The sequence below is a fragment of the Xiphophorus maculatus genome, chromosome 4 (assembly GCF_002775205.1).
Source record: "Xiphophorus maculatus strain JP 163 A chromosome 4, X_maculatus-5.0-male, whole genome shotgun sequence".
NCBI lineage: Eukaryota > Metazoa > Chordata > Actinopteri > Cyprinodontiformes > Poeciliidae > Xiphophorus > Xiphophorus maculatus.
This window is the reverse complement of record NC_036446.1, coordinates 30,574,537-30,595,202: the sequence shown is the minus strand read 5'-3', so window position 1 is coordinate 30,595,202 and position 20,666 is coordinate 30,574,537. Positions and strand designations below refer to the sequence as shown.

At 43.4% G+C, this 20,666-nt stretch overlaps 1 protein-coding gene across 2 annotated transcripts in view; it reads right to left on the bottom strand.

Annotated features, from left to right (window-relative positions):
• cdh8 (cadherin 8) overlaps nucleotides 1-14,663 on the bottom strand; it is a 149,756-nt gene extending 135,093 nt beyond the window's left edge. Inside the window, exons 1-2 of one of the 2 annotated variants that reach the window (XM_023332724.1) lie at nucleotides 14,144-14,663; nucleotides 11,912-12,487 (exon numbers count right to left, since the gene is read on the bottom strand). In XM_023332724.1, the coding sequence (XP_023188492.1) occupies nucleotides 11,912-12,172 (261 nt within the window). In that variant the 5' untranslated portion in view covers nucleotides 12,173-12,487; nucleotides 14,144-14,663. The remainder of the gene's footprint in view (nucleotides 1-11,911; nucleotides 12,488-14,143) is intronic. The other variant, XM_023332723.1, reaches the window with a different exon arrangement.
• Between the last annotated feature and the right edge of the window lie 6,003 nt (nucleotides 14,664-20,666).

Here is a 20,666-nt window from a genome sequence, read left to right as displayed (position 1 = left end):
AAGAGCTTGCAGAGAACAGGGCCATTGATTCTCCATATTTTTTTTTTTTTTTTTGTGATTGAGGTGAGCAACCCTGAGCATTCTGGTCAGGAGTGATGACAATCATCTTTAATGACTGTTACAGGTGAAGACACAGATCTCCAAGTAAATGTCACATCCTTTTGTTTACTGATGTTGCTTTTACTGTGTGAGGCGTTCATGGAGAGCGAAGAGGAGGAGCTCAGGGAGCAACTGATGAGAGGAAAAGAAAAGAGGACTGCTGTCTTTTAAGGGCCCGAAATAGGCTGTCCACCTCCCACCCCTTTTCACACCACACCATCCGTTTCCAGAACTGCCTCCTCATTGTCTCTCCTCCTCCAGCCCACGTGCGCTCCGAGCAAACCGCTGGAGCCCAATGCACATCCGCGAGCGCGCACACAATAGCAACATCCGTTCTTAAAGAGATTACTCCGGCAGTCCCGGCTTGGCTAATGGGACGCGTTTCGGAGCAGAGGCACGGGGATAAGCCGCCCGCAGCATTTCGCGTACGCTCGGATCCGTCAATAGGAGAGGAGCTTCCCAGGGAGTGGAGCCAAGCACGGAGCCCACGAGAGCACACGGATCCTGCAGGAATCCGGAGCCGCTTCTGCAGCCACGTCAGAGGCAGGGGCCAATTAGCAGGTTTCAGATAATCATAAGCTTTTTGATTTGAATAATCAGATTTGGGTAATCAGAACCTCATTTACAGTGGCTAATTCTCAACCACTGAATCGATGAGAAGATGAGGCCCATATTCAGATGCAATCAGAATACGGACCAGAATCATTCTCCTCTTATTTTCTTTATTCAGACTTTTTTTTTCTGGCAATCCTATGATTTGACTCCAACATCAACAATAAGTACAGGCCTGTATGAGACTGACCTTGAGTTTAGGGGTGGGTAATATGGACTTAAAGTTTTATCACAATATTTTGATGTACTATGTGATAACAATAAAAGTTATGAGAAGAACTGTTTATTACATCTTTTTAGGTAACTATACGACTGGGTGTCACAGCAATTATAGCCCCACAAACACAAATAATGCTCTTGAAAAACATTCCCATGTGTAATGCACATTTGTATTAAACAAGTCTTCTCATACTAACTGTATTTTCAAAAATGTTGGTGTTTATTGATGCTGTCATTGAACAAACAGTGGAGAAAATAGTAAAACTAACAATCCTGACAATAAGGACAAGCTTAGGAGTTTTTAAACATTATTACCTGGAATTTATTGTGGCAATAATAAATCTAAATTCTTATAAGAAATTTATCACAGTAGATGATACGATAAATATCCATGCCTACTTAAATTAAAAGACAAAAAAATGACAATTATGTAATGAATTTTAATTTTATATAAAGCAGAAATGCATATTTAATTCCTACAATTGTTAAAATTCTCGAATAATCTTTTGACATTGAGCTTGAGCTTACTAGCAGTCCTAAGTAATTTTAAGCTTTGTACATATTTTTGTTAAAAAACAATTTTTTTATTTTGCCTTCCTGCTTATAAGTAATACCCAGAGCATAATAAACTAATCTAGGCTGCTTATCTGCCTGAAAGCCTTCAGTCATTTAATTCACGCTTATAGACTACTAGCTGTCCCAAACTATCCAAAGTTGAGCTGTGCTAGCCATGCATAGCCTCTGCTGCAGTTTTGTTTATTTATTTTTTATCTGTACCACCCCAACATCTTTACTGGCGTGGTCTGGTCACCTCTATGAAATTTAATTTCACAAAACAATCTGTGGATACTGAACCAAAAACAGACGGGGCTCCACTCGTTCCTGGTGCTCGTGGATTTCAAAAAGTCCTGCTGATGCATATTTCCATTTAGCTAAAAATCCTTACTAAATGCCTACATTTATAGGACATTCAATAAATAATCTCTCTCTCTCACCATATATATAATCTGTTGGCAAAAGAAAAATATCACTTTTCAAAGTAAACGGTAAATAAATCTAGTCAATAAGGCAATAAAACCTTGTCATACCTTGACTTCAGTAACCCGGCATACGTTATTTAACAATTATTAAATTATCAACACAGGGCAAAACGCAGACAGGTTTAAGTCTGTCACCGCTGCAAATTCATCTCATAATTATATAGATTATACATCATATAAATTTAGCAGCATCCTGCTTTAGGAGACCAACTCAGACAAGACAACCTGGCAGTCAGGTCTTTGAGGTGAACCACTTTAATTCCTATAAATTAGTTAGAGCAAAGTTCACGGCAGAGAGCCAGATGATTTAGCCCAATAAGCGCTCCACCTCCACACAGCCAGCGCAGGCCAAGCCCCGGTGAGCGGCGCAGAGCGAGGCGGGCGGGATGGAGATGAGAGGCGAGGGGAGGGGAGATAGTTAAGCGAGGGCAGGGAAGGAGATTTAGACTTAATGAGAGGTTGGCAATTCTCTCCAGTTTTTACATTTTATTTTAGCCCCGAAACAGCCGGACTCTGCTGACCGACAAACGCTGACAGGGGAGCGTGCTAATCACAGCGACGCAGTCCTGGGTGCAGCCGTAAAGGGGAGGAGGTTTGGGGAGAGGACGGGGAGGGGACGGGGTGGAGGGGCATTTGCTAGGAATTAGCAGTGATGTAGAAGCTCGGGGAGAGCAGCCTCGCGTCAGGCCCCCTTCACCGTACAACACGGATTTAATCATGCCAAGCCACAGATGTGACTGATAGCGGCAAGCTTGTTATTTTGCCCAGGGACTCTGAAGCCGTGTGAATTGATGTGCTTTCCTGTTAAATTATTATTGCAGCTGATGCATGTACACAGGAGAGCGCGGACGGAGCGTGCCTTCACATGATACGCCGAGCGGAAACCCGATTTCAACTCCCCTATGAAAACGAACAAGGGGAGGGGAAAAACTGCAGCATGCAACAGAAAAGGCTGGAGTGAATTTTACAGCGAGTTGCGAAAGTATTCACGGTCCTTGAACGTTTCCGCACTTGGTCACGTCAAAACAAAAGCGCAGGGTGTTCTGTTGGGTAGTGGAAGGAAGATGGTACATAGTTGTTTTTTTTTTTATTTATTTGCTTTTTCAGATGCAAATCTTTAACTTGTGGCACAAATTTTTGTAAAATGCTGAGAATGAGCAAAATGTTGCCACAGTAACTCTGGAGGAGTTACAGAGATACAGACTTTAGGTGGGATGTTCTGTACACAGGACAAACATTAACCATATAGGTCATAGCTCTGTGGGAAAACGTTTTGCTGAAAGAGCATCAAAGGAAGTTCTGGTTGCAGTTTGCAACATCAGCTGATATCCAATGTTTGAGCCCAATGTGCAAAATTGTTTGGCAAAAAAAAAAAAAAAGAGCTTGAACACACCATCCTTATTTTGATATCTTTCGGTGGCAGCATCATGCTGTGGAGACAGGTAAGCTGGTCAGATTTGATATGAGACAAATGGAGTAAAATACACGGCAATCCTGGAAGAGCGCCTGCTAGAGGCCATAACACCGGGGTGCCCCAACCTTTTGTCATGTGGGCAAAAATCGTCACTCAAAAGTAAATGAAATAATGAAAAACAGCTAAAATCAGGAAGTCTGCTCAGTCATAAACCAAATATAAAATACTCTAAATAAATAACCTGCCTGTTTACTGTGGAATTAAAGGGGAAATAAAAAGATAGGATTTGAAAAGGTGAATATTTTCTGGCGTATAACGTTTTTTTTTTAAAACATTTTAATTGATGCTAGGATTTTTGTTAATTTAAAAGAAAAAAAAAGAAAAACTCTCCATTTGCATTAACCTGAGCAGGGGGACCAAATTTGTAGTGTTCTTGAACTGCAGTGAGGACCTCAAATGCCACTCAGCAGGCCCCTGCTGCTCTCACATTGCAGAGACTTAGAGAGACAAAACTAAAACTTAAACTAAAACTAAACTACAACTAAACGGCCAGAGCTACAACTGAATGCTTTAGATGAAAGCATTCAAAGGGTTGGCATGACGCAGTCAAAGTCCAAGCCTACATCCAATTACGAATCAGCGATGAAACTTAAAAACTGAGGCGCAAAGAGACTCTCAGTTTGTTCTGACTGAGCTTGAGCTGTTTAGCAAACAGGAACGGATGCAGTCTGTCCACCCACACAGGAAAACTTGCAGCTTGTGAATAATTAGCACTGTATCAATAAATTAACTCAGATTTTCTTCATTTTGGGCGATCGGCTGATATTTAATCGATCTTATCCGTCTCTGTAAAAGTTTCAAATCAGCCACCGTCTCCTTTTGCAGTGGTGTGACACTGACACACCCACTGGGTCACATCGGCACTGCAAAGTTAAAAATAATCACCCAGCCGTAGCTAACTCAACGACTTTGTATCTATATTTAGTGACTTTTTATGGAAAATTATTGTTATTGGCCAAAATTAGAATCAAGATTTTTAAAGATTAGAGTTCGGCCAGAAAGCTACGAGTTCACCCCGACGCATAACGAGTTCATTCCAAATTTCTCCCATTTCTATTTGTGAAAAATATAGAAAACCACGTAGTTCTTTCTTCTACTTCACAATTAATCACTGCTTTGTGCTGGTCAATCATATAAAACCCTGATGAAACACATTGACTTGTATGGCTATGACGTGACAAAACGTGAGGGGCGAATAACTCCCATCATGCACCGCGTTCTAAGAGTGACAGATATGCCAAAAGGTAAAAAAAAAAAACATGAGCCGCTTCAGCAGCACCGCTAAATCACCGGAGACTGGCTGGTTAGAATAAAAACACTTCACAATAACATTTAGGATGCGGGTGATATCAGTGTATGGAGGGAGGAACGTAATAATGCCTGTGAGGATAAGGTCACCTGTAAATTCAGAGCGCCAGAGATTTCAACTTGCTCAAATGCGCACATAATGCGGTTTGGAGAGAAATCTCTCATAAATATGACCACGCTGACACCTCGGCAAATGTTTGCAAAGATACGGCTGCTATAAAGCCTGGCAGGCGCATTGTATTTACTGCTACACACACACACACACACACACACACACACACACACACACACACACACACACACACACACACACACACACACACACACACACACAGCCCTTCTTGTCTAAATACACTCCATCCAGGCCTGTGTCTGCTCATCTCATTCGAGTCTGTCTGGACTTGGACGCACACAGACATACCAGGCTTGTCGTTGATGGGAAGCCCGACGACGACACAAAGGCACGGACGACCTGTCAGGCTCTTCAAGGGCAGCGCTAATGCGATCCCACGGCTCCATCAGAGCCGTCCCCGCGCCCGGTGTTCTATTACGGACCGGGAGGGAGAGAGATTGGAAAGGAACGGGAGGCTGGAGAGGGGGGGAGACTGTGACCACGGTCCATTGATGTAATGGCCCCGCTGGCGTTGGTGATATACTATCCAGGTAGGGCCTTCTGGGAAAGAGGCGAGCCCACCGAGCCAGTCGACAGGGGAAGGCAGAGAGAAGCAGCAGACTGAAAGCTGTTAGCATGTGTTTCTTTTTTTCTTTTTTTTTTTAAATTACACATGAGGTAAGGACGCCGATCTGAGACTAGCAGCTCAATACGGATCTGTGTGGCACAGCTCGAAGGGAGATTATAGAGCTGTGGTGTTTTATTTGTTTATTTATTATTTTCCAGGAGCTGATGTGGGTGTGAGAAAGCAAATGGAACCAAGTCCAACAAAAACACTGATGGGCTTTTCCCTTTCCAGGATTTAATAACAGCTTTCCGATTCCACCCTCCCTCCGCAGCTTTTTGGAACCCGCGTCTAATTTCGGGCTGCGTTTCAGAACGTATTATATCCGAGCCAACGCTTGTAATTTACGTGTCATAATGGCTATCAATCACCGGCAATATTTCGGCTAATATTCTCATTAACTCCCACTCCTCATCCATCAATCAAAGGCAGAGCCAGACAGGAGGCTCAGCTGCGAGGGGAGCTGGATGTAGATAAAGGTGGGAGGGGGATCGGCGGCCGGGCTCTGATCTGCCAAGCATCAACTGGGGACTTCGTTTCCAGGCTCCGTTCAGGACCCTGGTCTCGCCTTTAAAGTTCCCATCTCTGCTGAACGCTCGGAGAAATTTCAACAATGTCACCGTACCACACCCCATCAGCCCCGGGGGCGAGCTTACTCTGGCTCAAGAGTCGCCCTCTCCATAATCACCAAGTCTGAGCTGGAGAGAGGAGGAGAGAGATGGAGTTGGGATTTACAGAGCGTCCCGGCAGTCCGAAGTGCATCAAGTCGGAATGTGATTGGTATCTGTTATGACATTAAAAAACCAACATAACCTGATTGAATTACTTTAGCTTTAAAGAGAGAAGCAACAATTATTCCTTCTGCTGCTAAAATCATACAAATCATTGATTATTACTGTGGACTGTTGACACTGACATTAGCATCGGTACGTCTGCTGCTGCAGCAGTCTTTTCCACCGTCCAATCAGATCGATTTTTAAAAGCCAAAAATGTACCAGAAAAAGCGGCTCTGTCGTCCATCTCTCCTATTTGCAGATGTGCGTTAGCATTACAGGCGTACCAGGAACACAATACAAAGGTTCCGGTTCTGGACTTTTGTATGCAAAAGAGAAAACTGCAATTAATTGCGTTGACATTTTTTTAAATCCCAGCCCTAGTTCTGTATGGACAAATTTTTCAGTATTTTACCTGTTGATCATCACTTAAGGAAAAACTGACCTGTTCTGCTTTGTGGCTGGTGCATCTGCTGGGGGTCAACCAATGTGACATTAGCTAACAGTCGTGGAGTAATGAAGATATTACGCCACAGTTTTGAACCAGCACTAAAGTTCGCGGTCCTTAGACCTCTAAGCAATGACTGTCAGAAAACAGACAAGTTGATTGGCAACAAGTTGACCAGTTGGGCTGCATTATGTTTTAACAAGCCAGAGAAAACACCAGCCATTAAAATCACGGATGACACCAAGCGAAGTTTTAGTTTTTAACCCTCGGTTTACGTCAATACTGCTAACCAGGCCAAGTAGAGAGCATCAAACAGCAACGTCTGAAATGGGTTTTATACACTATCCTGGACAAAGCCGGCGCATTAACAGTCCAAAGCCAGGTGGTAAACACAAAACGACAAGCAATTAAAACCTCGACTCATATGAGCTGTGAAAATTTTACTTTATGAGATACAGAATCCAATAAATACATAAACACGCGCAAGGAGCAGCTGCTTTTACAACACACTGAACCAATTAAATCTCCCCGAGATCTTTTTATTGGTTTCACCTGAATGCACCACGTAAATTGAAAAATCTAAACTGAAACATTTCAAAGAAGTCAGTCCCAGAAATGCCTCTTGAGTTTGTCATTTTTTTTGTTTTGTTTTGTTTTTTTTGAAGGGAGCGCAGTCTACAAAATATCACCTTTAATTCCAGCAACAACAAAAAAAGCACCCAGCAGACTTCCAGAACCGCTCCAGCCTGATGCTATCCCCCCCTCCGTCTGGTTGAGAATGCTCTCCTGCAGCTTGTTAAAAACGATGAATCCCATGTTCTTTTCCTCAGAACACATATGAGGAAAGACAAAGCCATTTCCCCCCCCCCCCCTTACAGACGTATCCATTTTCTTTGCTGAATCAGTAATCAAAGCCTTTTTCCTCTTTTTTTTTGGTCTGCATCACTGTCACTCCCTGCAATCTCACACTTCAGTCTGAACTGATGAATATTAATGGTTGATTACCGATTCTCTTTGTGGAAACACACACACACACACACCCACACACACACGCCCCCGCGCACGCACACACATATACACAATGCTGCAGCGGATGAAAGCGTTGGACAATGGGATGAAGGATCAGTCAGATTAGTGCATCTACACTCCATTTCAGCCCTGGAATCCATCATTAGCAAACCAAACAGAATCCGTGTTAAATGATCTGAAGTAAAGGAGTTTAGAGAAGTCATGTCTAGGAAAAAAAAAATGTAAAAAATCTCAGTGCAGACTACCATCAATCTGCCAGGCACTACAAAGGGCGAACACATCCGGATATCTCTTTGGTGCAAACGCAGCAATTTGCACGCTGTTTGTCTTTTGTTCCAACACAGTGTTTTGCCTTTAATGGCCTGCTGTAATCGAGTTGCGTCGTTGTATGTTTTAATAATTGAGGCAGCTTTTGACTGGAGAGGCTGAACGGCTGGAGGACGAGGCCGACGGCTCGGATCAGACGCAGAGTCTGGACCCGGGGGTTTCTTGGGGATAAAATTGTTTCCTGTTTTTTTGGACAAAAATCACAATCTGAGCAGTTCGAGAGATTCTTATTGGGAGTCGTCTGATACCGATTCAGAGCCAGCAGGTAGATATAATGCTGATGCAAACTTTAAAAAGCACCAGTCTGAGGACTTAAGAGTCTAAAACTTCATTCATATTCACTCTTTCCAGTTTGGGTATGCAAAGTTCTGCACATAGGATATTAAACAATTTCAGATTTAATCATTTTTCAAAGTAGTTTGTGTTTGATGTGTTAAAAATTAGGGTTAAACACCAAGGTTACAATTAGGTTTAGGTATTAAGAGCACCATAGCAAATCATTTGTGTAGCACAGACTGAGTGCTGGGGCCTCAGTATGACACCAGCTGTTTGATACTTTCTCCATATTTTAAAGTTTAAGGGAAGCAGAATTGGGACAAAATTAGACGGATGTGTTTCACAACCAGAAATAAGTTTAATAACCTTAAATTGATCCACATATACAGTCATATTCAATAAAGTTGTCAAATTAAAAGCACTTTTTAAAACTTGACAACCTTTAAACAAGTATTAAACATACTTTTCATTAAGTCTACATTTTTTATCTCATAAAAATGTTTCTTTTTATTGCTCTGACATAATATTCCAATTTTTAAATGTCATCTATTCATTAACTGTCAGCAGAAAATCATCACAATTAGCATAAATTAACGGTAGAAAACATCCATTTGTGTGCAACTAATCTATGTAATGTGTTTCACGGGTGATAAAGTTCCTAAAATAAACCAACTTTTCAACAATATTCTAATTTATTCAATGGTTCTGTAGTGCGAGTGTTTGGAGGTTAGTGTGGATTGGCGTTTGGAGAGGAAGCAACGAGAGTTTAACCGGCAGGTATCAATATCCAGTCGTCTCCGAGTTCCGGCCTACCAGCTCCTGCTCTGACCGATTCCAGAACTACAACACGTTAACCAGATAAAAATACATCCTGCATGCTCAGAAAAAAGATCAAATGACAGAAATATTCCCATACATGCATCAAAGCGTGACGCTAACCTCTATCCGATTATCCAAATGAAATGCATCAGAGGACAGGCTGTGGGTTGATGTGCTTACACACTGAAAACAGTGGGAGTTTTGATGCCTTCAATGGAGAGAAAGAAATCAGATTTTTCAGTATTTGCTATACAGATCACCATTAATGCATTAAAGCAGACTGTATGCTGTATGACCTTTTATCAGTTTTTTTTTTTTTTTTTTTACTGAGACGACATCGAAGCAGCAAAAATTCTGGCTCTCCAAATCCTTGAGCCTGTACAGCTGCGGCTCTCTGTCTGCTCCAGTCGCATGCCTGTTTCCTTCTTGCTTCTGGAAGACTGAGTCTGTCTGCTTTCCCACATTTGCCTATTTCTGTTCTTAATGATGGGATATTTCTGAAGCACCTTTGGCTCATGATGAGTAATCCTTAAAATCCGCTCCAACTCTGTGTTCATTTTAAGCTACAGCCCGGCAATAAGCTTTCACAGCTGTCTCCCCGGCTTCACTTTAACAGGTACTGTATGTCTGCCTCGACCGACGCCAGCGGGACTGACGGGGGCTGACGAGCACGTCGCTCACTGAATCACAATGTCAGGAAACGGTGCGCTGAAGAAGAAAAGAGAAAGGGGGGGAAAAAAAAGAGGGCTTGGGGGCAGCGGTGGTGGTGCTGCCATGAGAGAGGGGTACTGTCATGGCTCATAGTTGTCCGTCTCTGTCTTCCATACCTCACCCCCTTCAAACCCTCCTATCTACAGCTCTCCTGTCTTTATGCTAATGCTCTGTGGTAAGAGAAAACACAGCAGATGGAACCCTGGTTTAAAAAAAAAAGAAAATCAATGGGATGATCTCTTCCTCACAAACACTGTCTCTTTCTATGGTTCACTTCGTCGGCGTAGGTGAGAGGAGTCGGGTCACGGGCGCGGATTAGGGAGAAGGAGCCGAATTAAGGCTCGGAGTTTTGTGGCTATAAACAAACTCTCTGATGGAAGGAGTCCAACTTCTGCCTCGACTTCCTGGATAATTGTCTGCGGCAGACGCTGCGGAGGAAATCTAGCTAAACACCCAGAGAGCTATACGACCCATTTGAATCCCGCCTCCCACCCATTTGATTCATCTTTTAATTAAGCGTGAGAAACACGGGGAGGGAAAAAAGTGGAAGGAAAAGGAGACAGAGGTACAGAAAAGGGAGAGGGAGATTTATAGTCCTGAACCAATGCGGTGCCATCTTGGTCTAACTTATCTCGGCTCTGCCAGCCACACTCATGAGCACTTAACCTTGCAGTGAACGCAACCCATCATCAGGGCTTTGCAAAAGGGCTAGCTCTCGCTCACCCTCCCCCAGCACCCCTCCGTTCTGCACCCGGTCCTCACACTGTCCTTCATCAGGAAGGTACCTGTGACTAACCTGCCCTACAGTCAAGTTTCCGTTGCATTAGCAGAGGCCTTGACAGAGAGCATCCTTCACCATATGGACCGTAGAGTGTCTTTGTACCTGCTATTCCCTGTAGAACATTTTCAACTCAGTTAATCGCAAATTCTTCTCTCTCTCTTTTTCTTTTTCTGTTTTATAGAAAAAAAACAGAGAAAAACATGATTATGTAACAGTTTGTCAGGTGATATCCTGAGCTTTCGACGCTCTGGATCCCACAGCTGCGGCGGAGACCTCGCGTTCCAAGCTCACGTGCGGACCCCGTGGCCCCCGCGAGTGTTTGTTTCCTCTTGCATCCTAATGAGCAGCCATTGTCGAATCCTGCAGAGGCTTGCCTAAATGACTCGGCTGAAAAATTAATGCGTCACTTAACAGCGTTTTTGTGTCGCGTTTGCACGATATTCCGAAAACACAGGTGCAAACCCCACGTGGTGGCCAATCTTTAATGGATGAGGCCATATGACAAGGTTTGGAACAGAGGACGATGCTTAAAGTAGTTACTTGGCCAGTGAGTCATAAGCAACATTGGGGATACAAGCTTGCTGTCCAATTTGAGATTCTGGTAAACTGTTTGCAAAAGGCTATTACCAAGCGAGATCAAATATTGCGCCCGGTGGCCTGTGTCCCTGCTCCTGCCAGAGTGGTTGGATGATACTGCCGGGCGGGAGGGAAGGGAGGATGCCAGGCTGACTCTCCCCAGGTGAAAGTCAGCAAAGAGCTGTGAACAAGCTGCTTTGGCGGGGCCAGCCAACAGCCTTCCACCTCGACGCCGGGCCGGGGGGAGCAGGTGGCCCCGAGCTGCAGGACGGAAAATGGAACCTACCCTACGTGCTTCCTGTGCCATGCATAATCTGTAACGCATGCCTTCATGTGGCAAAGCGGGAAGAGGGAAGGTTCTTCCTGCAGAAACTGTGGGGAAAACTAGAAATCTGCTTCAAGGGCATACAAAGGCATAAGCTAAAAAACAGGAAAAAAGTGAAAATATTGCCTGGATGTAGTTTAGATTGTGTCCGTATAGACCCCTGCCCTCCCCTGTCCTCTCTCGGCCTCAAATCTCCGTCTCCCCCTCCCTCTCCCCTCTTCGACACCCTGAGCCCCCCCACCACCCATAGGGAAGAGAGCGAAACAAGGAGGAAGACGGACCCATTCAGATGGGCCGAATTAATGTTTGCACACGATAAGCAAGCTTAATATAACGCTGACAATCACAAACACTCACCCTGCCAACCAGGATTGGATCCCGTCCAGAGAATTCCTCCAGCACAAACATTTGATTCCAAACCCATCCTCTCTTGGCGCGACTCAGTAATCTTTGTCCTTCGCCAAGACTGCTCGCCGCCGCCGCCGCCGACCCTCCGGTTTGTGCTGTTCTGGATTGGCCCCCAACGGGTGTCGTGGAAACGGAGGGGACGCAAGTAATCCACACCAGCAGCAAGGACATCCACAGATCCACCAGCATCTCCTCGGACCTCTTTGGCATCCTGTCGCTGCCTGATTTTTTTTTTTTTTTTTTTTTTTGCTTGTTTGACTGTTTGTTTTACTGGACTCTTCTTCTTCTTCTCCTCCTCCTCCTCTCTCCACCTCTTGCCCCTCCTCCCCCCTCCTCTCTCTTCAGATCAACAGCTCCTTCTTAGATAACAAGAAAAGGTTACTTGTGTCCTCTTAGAGCGGCGGAGCTTGCATTCATGGTGCGATAAAGGTCACCGGCGTGGCTTGGCGTGCCTCCATAGCAGTTGGCGAGGGGGGGTGAGGCTCTCTGCGTGGCGTCCATTGGCCGTTACTCCAAGGGGGAGACCTGAAAGGGAGCAATAGAGTTTGTTAGTCTCTTCGGACTCGTGGAGGGTCGCGAGGAAGTAAAGGAAACATCTGAAGGAGTTCTGTGTGACGGTCATAGCTAAAGGGAGTGGAGAGGTGATTTGGGAGGGGGGAGCTGTAAGGAACAGCAGCGGCCCTGACCCGACATCCTCATCTAATTTTTCACCTTATCCTTCCTAGAACAAGAAGCACCGTACTCCTAGGCTCTCCGCCCCCTCCACACCCATAATCAGACTGCTGCGTTAGTAATCTGTCGTTCTGGGGGGATTATCCCGGTCAGATTTTGAGGACTCTCGTGTTTCCGTGTGATTGATGTTGTGACAGGTTGAGCGCATTCACACACTGCAGGCAGATTCCTCAGACACCCTCTCCTCCTCGTCCTCTTGCTCCCCTGCTCTCTAAGTTCCAAGGTGAGGCAGGCGAGCGATGTCAACAGGACTGCAGCCCTCTGATATCGAAAGAAACCAGATGAGATTATTGCCAAAAAAAAAAGGGTGCTGAGAGGAATGTTTACCCACTGAAGCAGATATGGAATATCACACCAGAAGTGTTCTGTCATGATAAGCACGAACACAAAGTTGATGTTTTTGAATATTTTCGAAGCAAATTCTCTAACAATCTGATAAAGCAAAGCTGGTGTTCTTCTCTTAAAGGTTTAACTTTCACCAGCTGGGTGTGATTTCATTAGACAGGAATAAAGACCAAAAAACTAATGCAGATGATTTCACTGAGCCCAGCAGATTGTTTCCAGTTCCCAGGAACTTTTACAGACCCAACAACGTAAGGCTACTGCATCTCCAAGGACAATTATTTTGAAGCCCAAAGCAACAGTACTGAAGTGTACATTGTGACCTGGAGGCCAAAAATGACATATTACAAAAGGAGATATTAAAAAAAAAAATTCTCCTAGGACAAGATTTTACAAACAAATATTTAAATACAATCTGCACTGCGTTTCTCTACGTCTTGCATCCACTTCGGTTTGAACCTGAGCATGCATTTCAGCACCACGAGACAGAGGGACAGAGAGACAACGGGACAGAAGGCCAGAGAGAAAGAGGGACAGAGACAGACGGACAGAAGGACAGAGGGACAGCTCCCTGGCGGGTGGCAGCCGCGTCCAGGCGGCTTAGGCACCAAAAGAGCGCCTGGCACCAGCCAGAGGAGCTGTCCAAGGTGGGGAAACGCACAAGCTTGATTTATTTATTTCCGTTATTGCTGCCGTTTCTAAATCAAATCCATGAAGTACGAGGCGCCGGGTTGAATCTGTACCATCTAACAGCGCTCTCTCTCTCTCTCTCTCTGAAGTTTCAGTCCGTCTTTGCGCATCAGCTGAGCGACTGGAGCGCACAAGCGGTCCGATTTGCGGGGGAATCATCCACATGCATCCGGCATGTATGACAGGCGCAGGAAGGAGTTGAGGGGAGGAAAAAAAATTGAAAATAAATAAATAAATAAAATGATAAGCTAAGTTGCAGACCTTTCTGCAGACCTGCTGGGTTTGGGGACGGAATCTCTCAAACGAGCTCGGATAAGGGAAGAGAAGTCTTCTTCAGCCTCACTGTGTATGAAGGTGTCAGTCGCCTACCTGACGGGGCTTCGCTTTTTAATGCAACGGTGGCTCGCTTGTACTTACTCGTTAGTCTCGGATCCTTTCCCGCTGCTGCATTATTTTAGCGTGTTGCCTTCCAAAAAACGCCAGAAACTCCATTAGGGTTTTCCCTCCGAGGTAAAAAATAAATAAATAGATAAATGAATAAATAAAAACCAAAATGTGCAAAACAAGCGCCTGGCCGACAACAAAAAATTAAAAAAAAGGAGAAAAAGAAAAAGAAATAAAGAAAATCCGTCCTGCAGTTTGTCAATGCGGAGCGACACGGTGTTGGTTGCGCGCAGTTAGAGGAGCTCCGACAGGCTGGCTGGCCGACTGGGGAAGTGAGGAGGAGATGGAGGAGAGAGCTGCACGCTGGAGGAGGAGAGGAGGAGAGGAGGAGAGGAGCAGAGAGGGGGAGAAACCTCCCTCCGCTGCGCTCATTGGGTTGATGAGGAGTCGGGTCAACAGGCGCGCAAATGATCGAACGCACGGCGCTTCAGCACCGGCCACGGACGCAGAGTAATAATAATAATTATATTAATAATAATAACAATAATAATAAAAAAGGATATCGTCTCGCGTTCAAAGCGTCAGCTGTAGATATTTTTTTTTAAAATGCGTCTTTATTCTCACTGTTACGCTTTTCTTTTCTTTTCTTTTTTTTAACTGTTGGGGGGGAAACGGCGCGTGAGTTTTCTGACACGCAGAAAGCCGCGCGCGGCTGCTCATTTCCAGACATCTGATCGGGTTCACGCGCGACCAGATGGACACGCGCTGGAGGCTGAGAGGGAAAGAGGAGAACTATTCTGTCCTTCCGGGTTTAACATGATGTTTGCGCCTTTTTTTTTCTGCATTTAAACAGGAAAAAACTCTTCACGTACATTAAATAAAACAGGAAAAAAAGAAGGAGAAAAAAACCGAATTATTGGCTAGCAAAAGAGAAGTAGTGCGGGTGCGGGAGGGGGTGAGGCTCTTATTAAGACCGTTAGTGAAAAGGTCATGGCTCATCATTGCGGGGATGAATTAAGAGTGCGCGTGCGTGGGGGTGTGCGTGTGAATGACAGCAGAGGGAATCATTTAGCTGCCCATAGAGGGAGCCCTCTAGTGTTTGTGTGGCTACTCGGCAGCAGTGGAGTCTCACCGTGGGGGAAAATATCACGTTCAGGGACTTTAATTCTTTTCAGTTTGTCACATTAAAAACCCAAACTTCAAAAAAAAAAAAAAAAAAAAAAAAAAAAAAAAAAAAAAAAAAATATATATATATATATATATATATATATATATATATATATATATATATATATATATACATATTGTTAATATGGTCGCCCAAGGTGGATCATAATTGTTACATGGAAGAAAAATGACAAAGGGTTTTCATATTATAATCTGAAAAGTGTGGTGTGTATTTGTATCCTAAGTCAACACTCTGTAGAACCACGTTTCACCGCAGCTGCCACTGCAAGTGTTTTGGGCTTACAGCAGCTTTCATCTTTGCATGCTGCGCCTAACGATTATTTTAGTAATCGATTATTCTGTTGATTAATCGATTAATCGGGTTAATGTGACAGAATGGACACATTCTGCAGATTTTTCGTATCTCCCACTTAAGTGTATTTTGTGCAATGTGAAAAATGTTGACCTATTTTGGGCTAAACCAGTAGCTGTCCAGTCAACAGATTCTCCCACCTGAGCGCCTGGGTCTTTGCAGCTCCTCCAGAGTTTGACTGGTGCTGCTTTTCTGATTAACAATCTCTGTTTAGGTTTCTAAATGACTTTGGCTAAAACGTCTGAAGAATCAACAACTGTTAGACATAACATGGATTTTCCACAAAGAATGACACTAAAAGCATGTTTAAGACCAATTTCTCTTGAATCTGTGGGGGGGGGGGGGGGGGGGGGGGGGGCACATCAATTTCCATCCCACAGAAAAAAAAAATCTATTCATCTTTTTTGCTAAATTTGATGCTAATCTTTATTTTAAATCCTAAAATTAGAATTTAAATGACACCGTATTTCATAGAGGATTTTTTTGTTTCTTTTTTTCAGACAGGCATGCGACATTTGTGGCTCTAAAGGAGTTTTATTTGGCTGGCCTGACAGCAAAAATGGATCTTTAGGTTGTAAAGGCTGCAGACCCGAGCTGTGAGAGCTCCACACGACCGCTGTCGTAAGACTTTATGTAGGCATCAGGGCTCGACGCTTAATATGTCACTCTTTGCAAAACGAATTTATCCGTAAAACTTCGTCTTCCACTTAAAAATGATCTGATATTGTTTGGGTCCAACATGCTAACGTGACAAGATGTTAAAAGATGTCAAAGCGTTGGATCCGCTCCAACGCGGCATGTACAAGGTGCTGTACATGGGATTTCATTTTAAATGCTGGTTATAAAAGACTTTGTCAGAGAACACAGCATGCTGTTGTGCTTCACCACCTTAAAACCCCAGACCTGTTCCTCAGAGGCTTTTCTCTTCTTTTCTTTTTTTTCCGTTTTCCTCCTGGAGGCCTTTTGACCCGAACGCCAGAAATCCTAATTAGCAAAGACATCAAGTCGACCATTATTTATTTCTGTACGATTTAATTCTCCTCCCACTCCTGCTTTGATGCCGCAGCTGCGTGTCAGGTGGGAATTCTCCAATCATCTTTCTTAAAAGCCCCCGCTGCATAATGCATGAGGCTGTAAACGTTGAGCCATGTTGCTCTTTCTCCATATGGATGAAGTCGTCATTGGCGGACGCGCGGGGCACGTCGGATATGGGTGGATGGACACGCATGTGTTATTTAACAAAACAATCAATAAATAAAATAAAGGAACTGCTCAGGGATCGCGGCTGATCTCGAATCGAAGTAAACAAAGAAGCACGTTGGAGCAACCGAAGCTGGTATTGCTTACATGCAGCCTCCCACACATACGTACGGAGCATCTGGAACGTATTCACAGCCGCTCCACTTTTTACACATTGTCTTATGTTACAGACTTTCCTCGACATTCTTTACACAAATCCGCCCCATTATGAATAAGAGTTTGAGTGCTTTGCTAATTTATTGAAAACAGAAAACAAGCAGCTCTAAACTGAACTGTTTACACAGATAATCCTTCGGATGTTTCTACAGCTTAAATGATATCCACTTGTCGCAAATTCAGTTCATTGGACTTTATTGGGAAAGGCACACATCTGTCTACATGAGGTCCTACGGTTGACAGCAGGTCAAAGGTCAAACACCAAGAAGGAAATCAAAGGAATCGTCTGTAATCGTCCAAAACAGGATTGTCTTGGGGCACCAATCTGTGGAAGGTTCCAGAGACATTTCTGCTACTTTAAGATCCCAATGAGTTCAGCGACCTCCGTCATTGGTCAATGGAAGAAGTTTGGTTAGAAGCCACTGATCTAAACTGAGTGACCGGGAGAGAAGGATCCTACTCAGGGAGGAGACCAAGAAACTGATGGTCACTCTGTCAGAGCGAGAACCTTCCAGAAGGACAACCATCTTCAGCAATCCACCAATCAGGCCTGGATGGTAGAGCGACCAGAAAGCCTCTCCTTAATAAGAGGAACATGGCCGCCTGTCTGGAGTTTACCTAAAAGCTCCTGAAGGACTCTTAGAGCAGGAGGAACAAGATTCTCTGGCCTGATGAGACCAAGATTGAAGTCTTTGGTGTGAATGCCAGGCGTCATGTTAGGAGGACGCTCCACCGTCCCTATAGTGAAGCACGGTGGTGACTGCATCATGCTATTGAGATGTTTTGTAGCAGTAGGAATTGATGGACTAGTCAGGAAAGATGAATGCAGCAATGTCCAGAGACATCCTGGATGAAAAACTGCTCCATAGCATCTGGACCTCAGACTTGAGCGACGGTTTATTTTTCAGCAAGATGACGACCCAAAGCTCATGGCCAAGGCATCTAGAGTGGCTTCAGAACCACTGTGTGAATGTCCTAGAGTGGCCAAACTAGAGTTCAGCCTTGAACATGATTGAATGTCTCTGGAGAAATTTGAAAATGGCTGACAGATGTCTCCATTCAACCTGACGGAGCTGCAGAAGAACTGTAAATAGGAGCAGGTCAAACTGCCTAAAGATAGGTGAGCTAAGCTGGTGGCATTGTTTTTAAAAGTACTGCCGGATTGAATTGCTGCCAACAAAGTATTAAGCAAAGGCTGTAAATCAATCAATCAATCAAATTTTATTTGTATAGCACATTTCAGCAGCAAGACATTTCAAAGTGCTTTACATCATTACAAACACAGAAACACAAAGCAACATAGAATCAATAATCAAAACAAAGCATTAAGTCAAGTTCCATCAATAAATTTGTAATTAATTACATTTCAAATACAATTCTAAACAGGTGAGTTTTTAGTTGAGATTTAAAAGAAGTCAGTGTTTCAGCTGTTTTACAGTTTTCTGGAAGTTTGTTCCAGATTTGTGGTGTATAGATGCTGAAAGCTGCTTCTCCTCGTTTGGTTCTGGTTCTGGGGATGCAGAGCAGAACCAGAACCAGAAGACCTGAGAGGTCTGGAAGGTTGATACAAATAAATACTTCCATAAAGGTCATTTGTTGGATTACTATTTCTAACAAACTTGAAATAAGGCTGGAACATAAACTGCGGAAGAAGTGAAGCACTGCAGATATACATGAAGAACCTAACACAATCTAACAATAGATTTACCTTTTTTGTACGGATTTCTAAAGTCAGGACATGTTCTGGGTAAATGCCCCATCGGTCGCAGGTGAATTCAGAATTAATAAATCATTAAAAAAAAATCTCCTTCTGTGCAGAGATTTTTGTGCCAAAGATGGTTCACGCTTTAAATTAGAGATTAATTCCACTGACATGGCCCCTGTCAGTGATCAAAATATCAGACGGCTTTGAAAAAGGCAAAGTAAGTGAAGGGGAAATGGTCTTTAGAAGCCAAGCATTCTCAATCGATCATTAGTTGCCGCTTTGTCAGAGGTATTAATCACAGAGCTGTTGCAGGGCGAACCACAGACTGGCATGTCCACCAGTTACCGACAGTCAGGGAGAGTTTGGTGCAGGACTTAGCCGGTTTTCTTTGGCTTTAATTCGTTTACTCTTCTCAGCAGGCTCATTTTTAAACCCTGCTGTTCTGCCCCAAACTCCACTAGTTCAAATATTTTTTAAGAGAAATATATTTTCCCTTAAACATATTTGTAATTTATCCCACATTTATTAGAGAGTTCGCCATATGACCCCAGCTTAAACACTGCTGTTGTAACTTTGCTTCACATAATATCCCGAGTTTGCTTTATGGTAGTGCTGTGTTGCAGTTTACATCCATGTTTATGAATTTTTAAAACTAACACTGTTGAAATATTTGGAACATTTAAAAGGCAACTTTCCTTTTGTTAAAAGGGACATTTCAGGTAAGTTACTTCTTTGCTTTTTTGTTTCTTTGTTTATACTCACTATTGTTTGTGTCGTTGCTCAAATCCTACAGTTAGCGCAGGTGTATAATAGACATAAAATACGTAGATGTCTGATGGAGTGCGTCAATCCGTCGCCGCTATACGTCATAGTGTCCGCCATATTGGACGTCTTCTTCCTGTTCTTCATCTTGGCGGTGGGCAAGAAATCTACAGGTGTGCATTAGCACCACCTAGTGGTTCATGGTGGCTTAAGATAGATAGATAGATAGATAGATAGATAGATAGATAGATAGATAGATAGATAGATAGATAGATAGATAGATAGATAGATAGATAGATAGATAGATAGATAGATAGATAGATAGATAGATAGATGGATGGATGGATGGATGGATGGATGGATGGATGGATGGATGGATGGATGGATGGATGGATGGATGGATGGATGGATGGATGGATGGATGGATGGATGGATGGATGGATGGATGGATGGATGGATGGATGGATGGATAGATAGATAGATAGATAGATAGATAGATAGATAGATAGATAGATAGATAGATAGATAGATAGATAGATAGATAGATAGATAGATAGATAGATAGATAGATAGATAGATAGATTTTCATATGGTTGAATGTTAAAAAACAAACAATTTTGAGTCTAAACTCAACCTTGGCTGAGCTAATATTTAGCTATATGAAGCTAAACATATTGAATAAATAATGTCCATTCAAAAATTGTATCATGAAATATTCTTTGATATAACTCCATCAAGTCTGTTATAGTACAACTTTTGTTTCTCATATTGTTAGTTGGCTCCCTTAATGAAAGTGCTGTGCTCTCCAACCTTTGACAAATGGCACTGGGCTGCATTTTAATAACAGATCAAGCCTGGTCCTGTTTCAGGAATTTCCATCTTGGTGAGGATTAAGTCACAATACTTCACACTCTGTGTGCATAGTAGCTTTTGATTGGCTGGAGGGTGTCCATTATTTCTCATAAGTGACAGCTGCAAAGTAGTTTCACGAGTGAAACTGCTTTTTAGCCATTCTAAATTAATGAGCTCGATCCACCATAATGACTGCCATCAGGTGGCTGTGGACAATGCAACATTAGGAATAAATGAAGTAAAAAAGGAAGCTGAATACTTAATAACACCAAGTGTAGTCC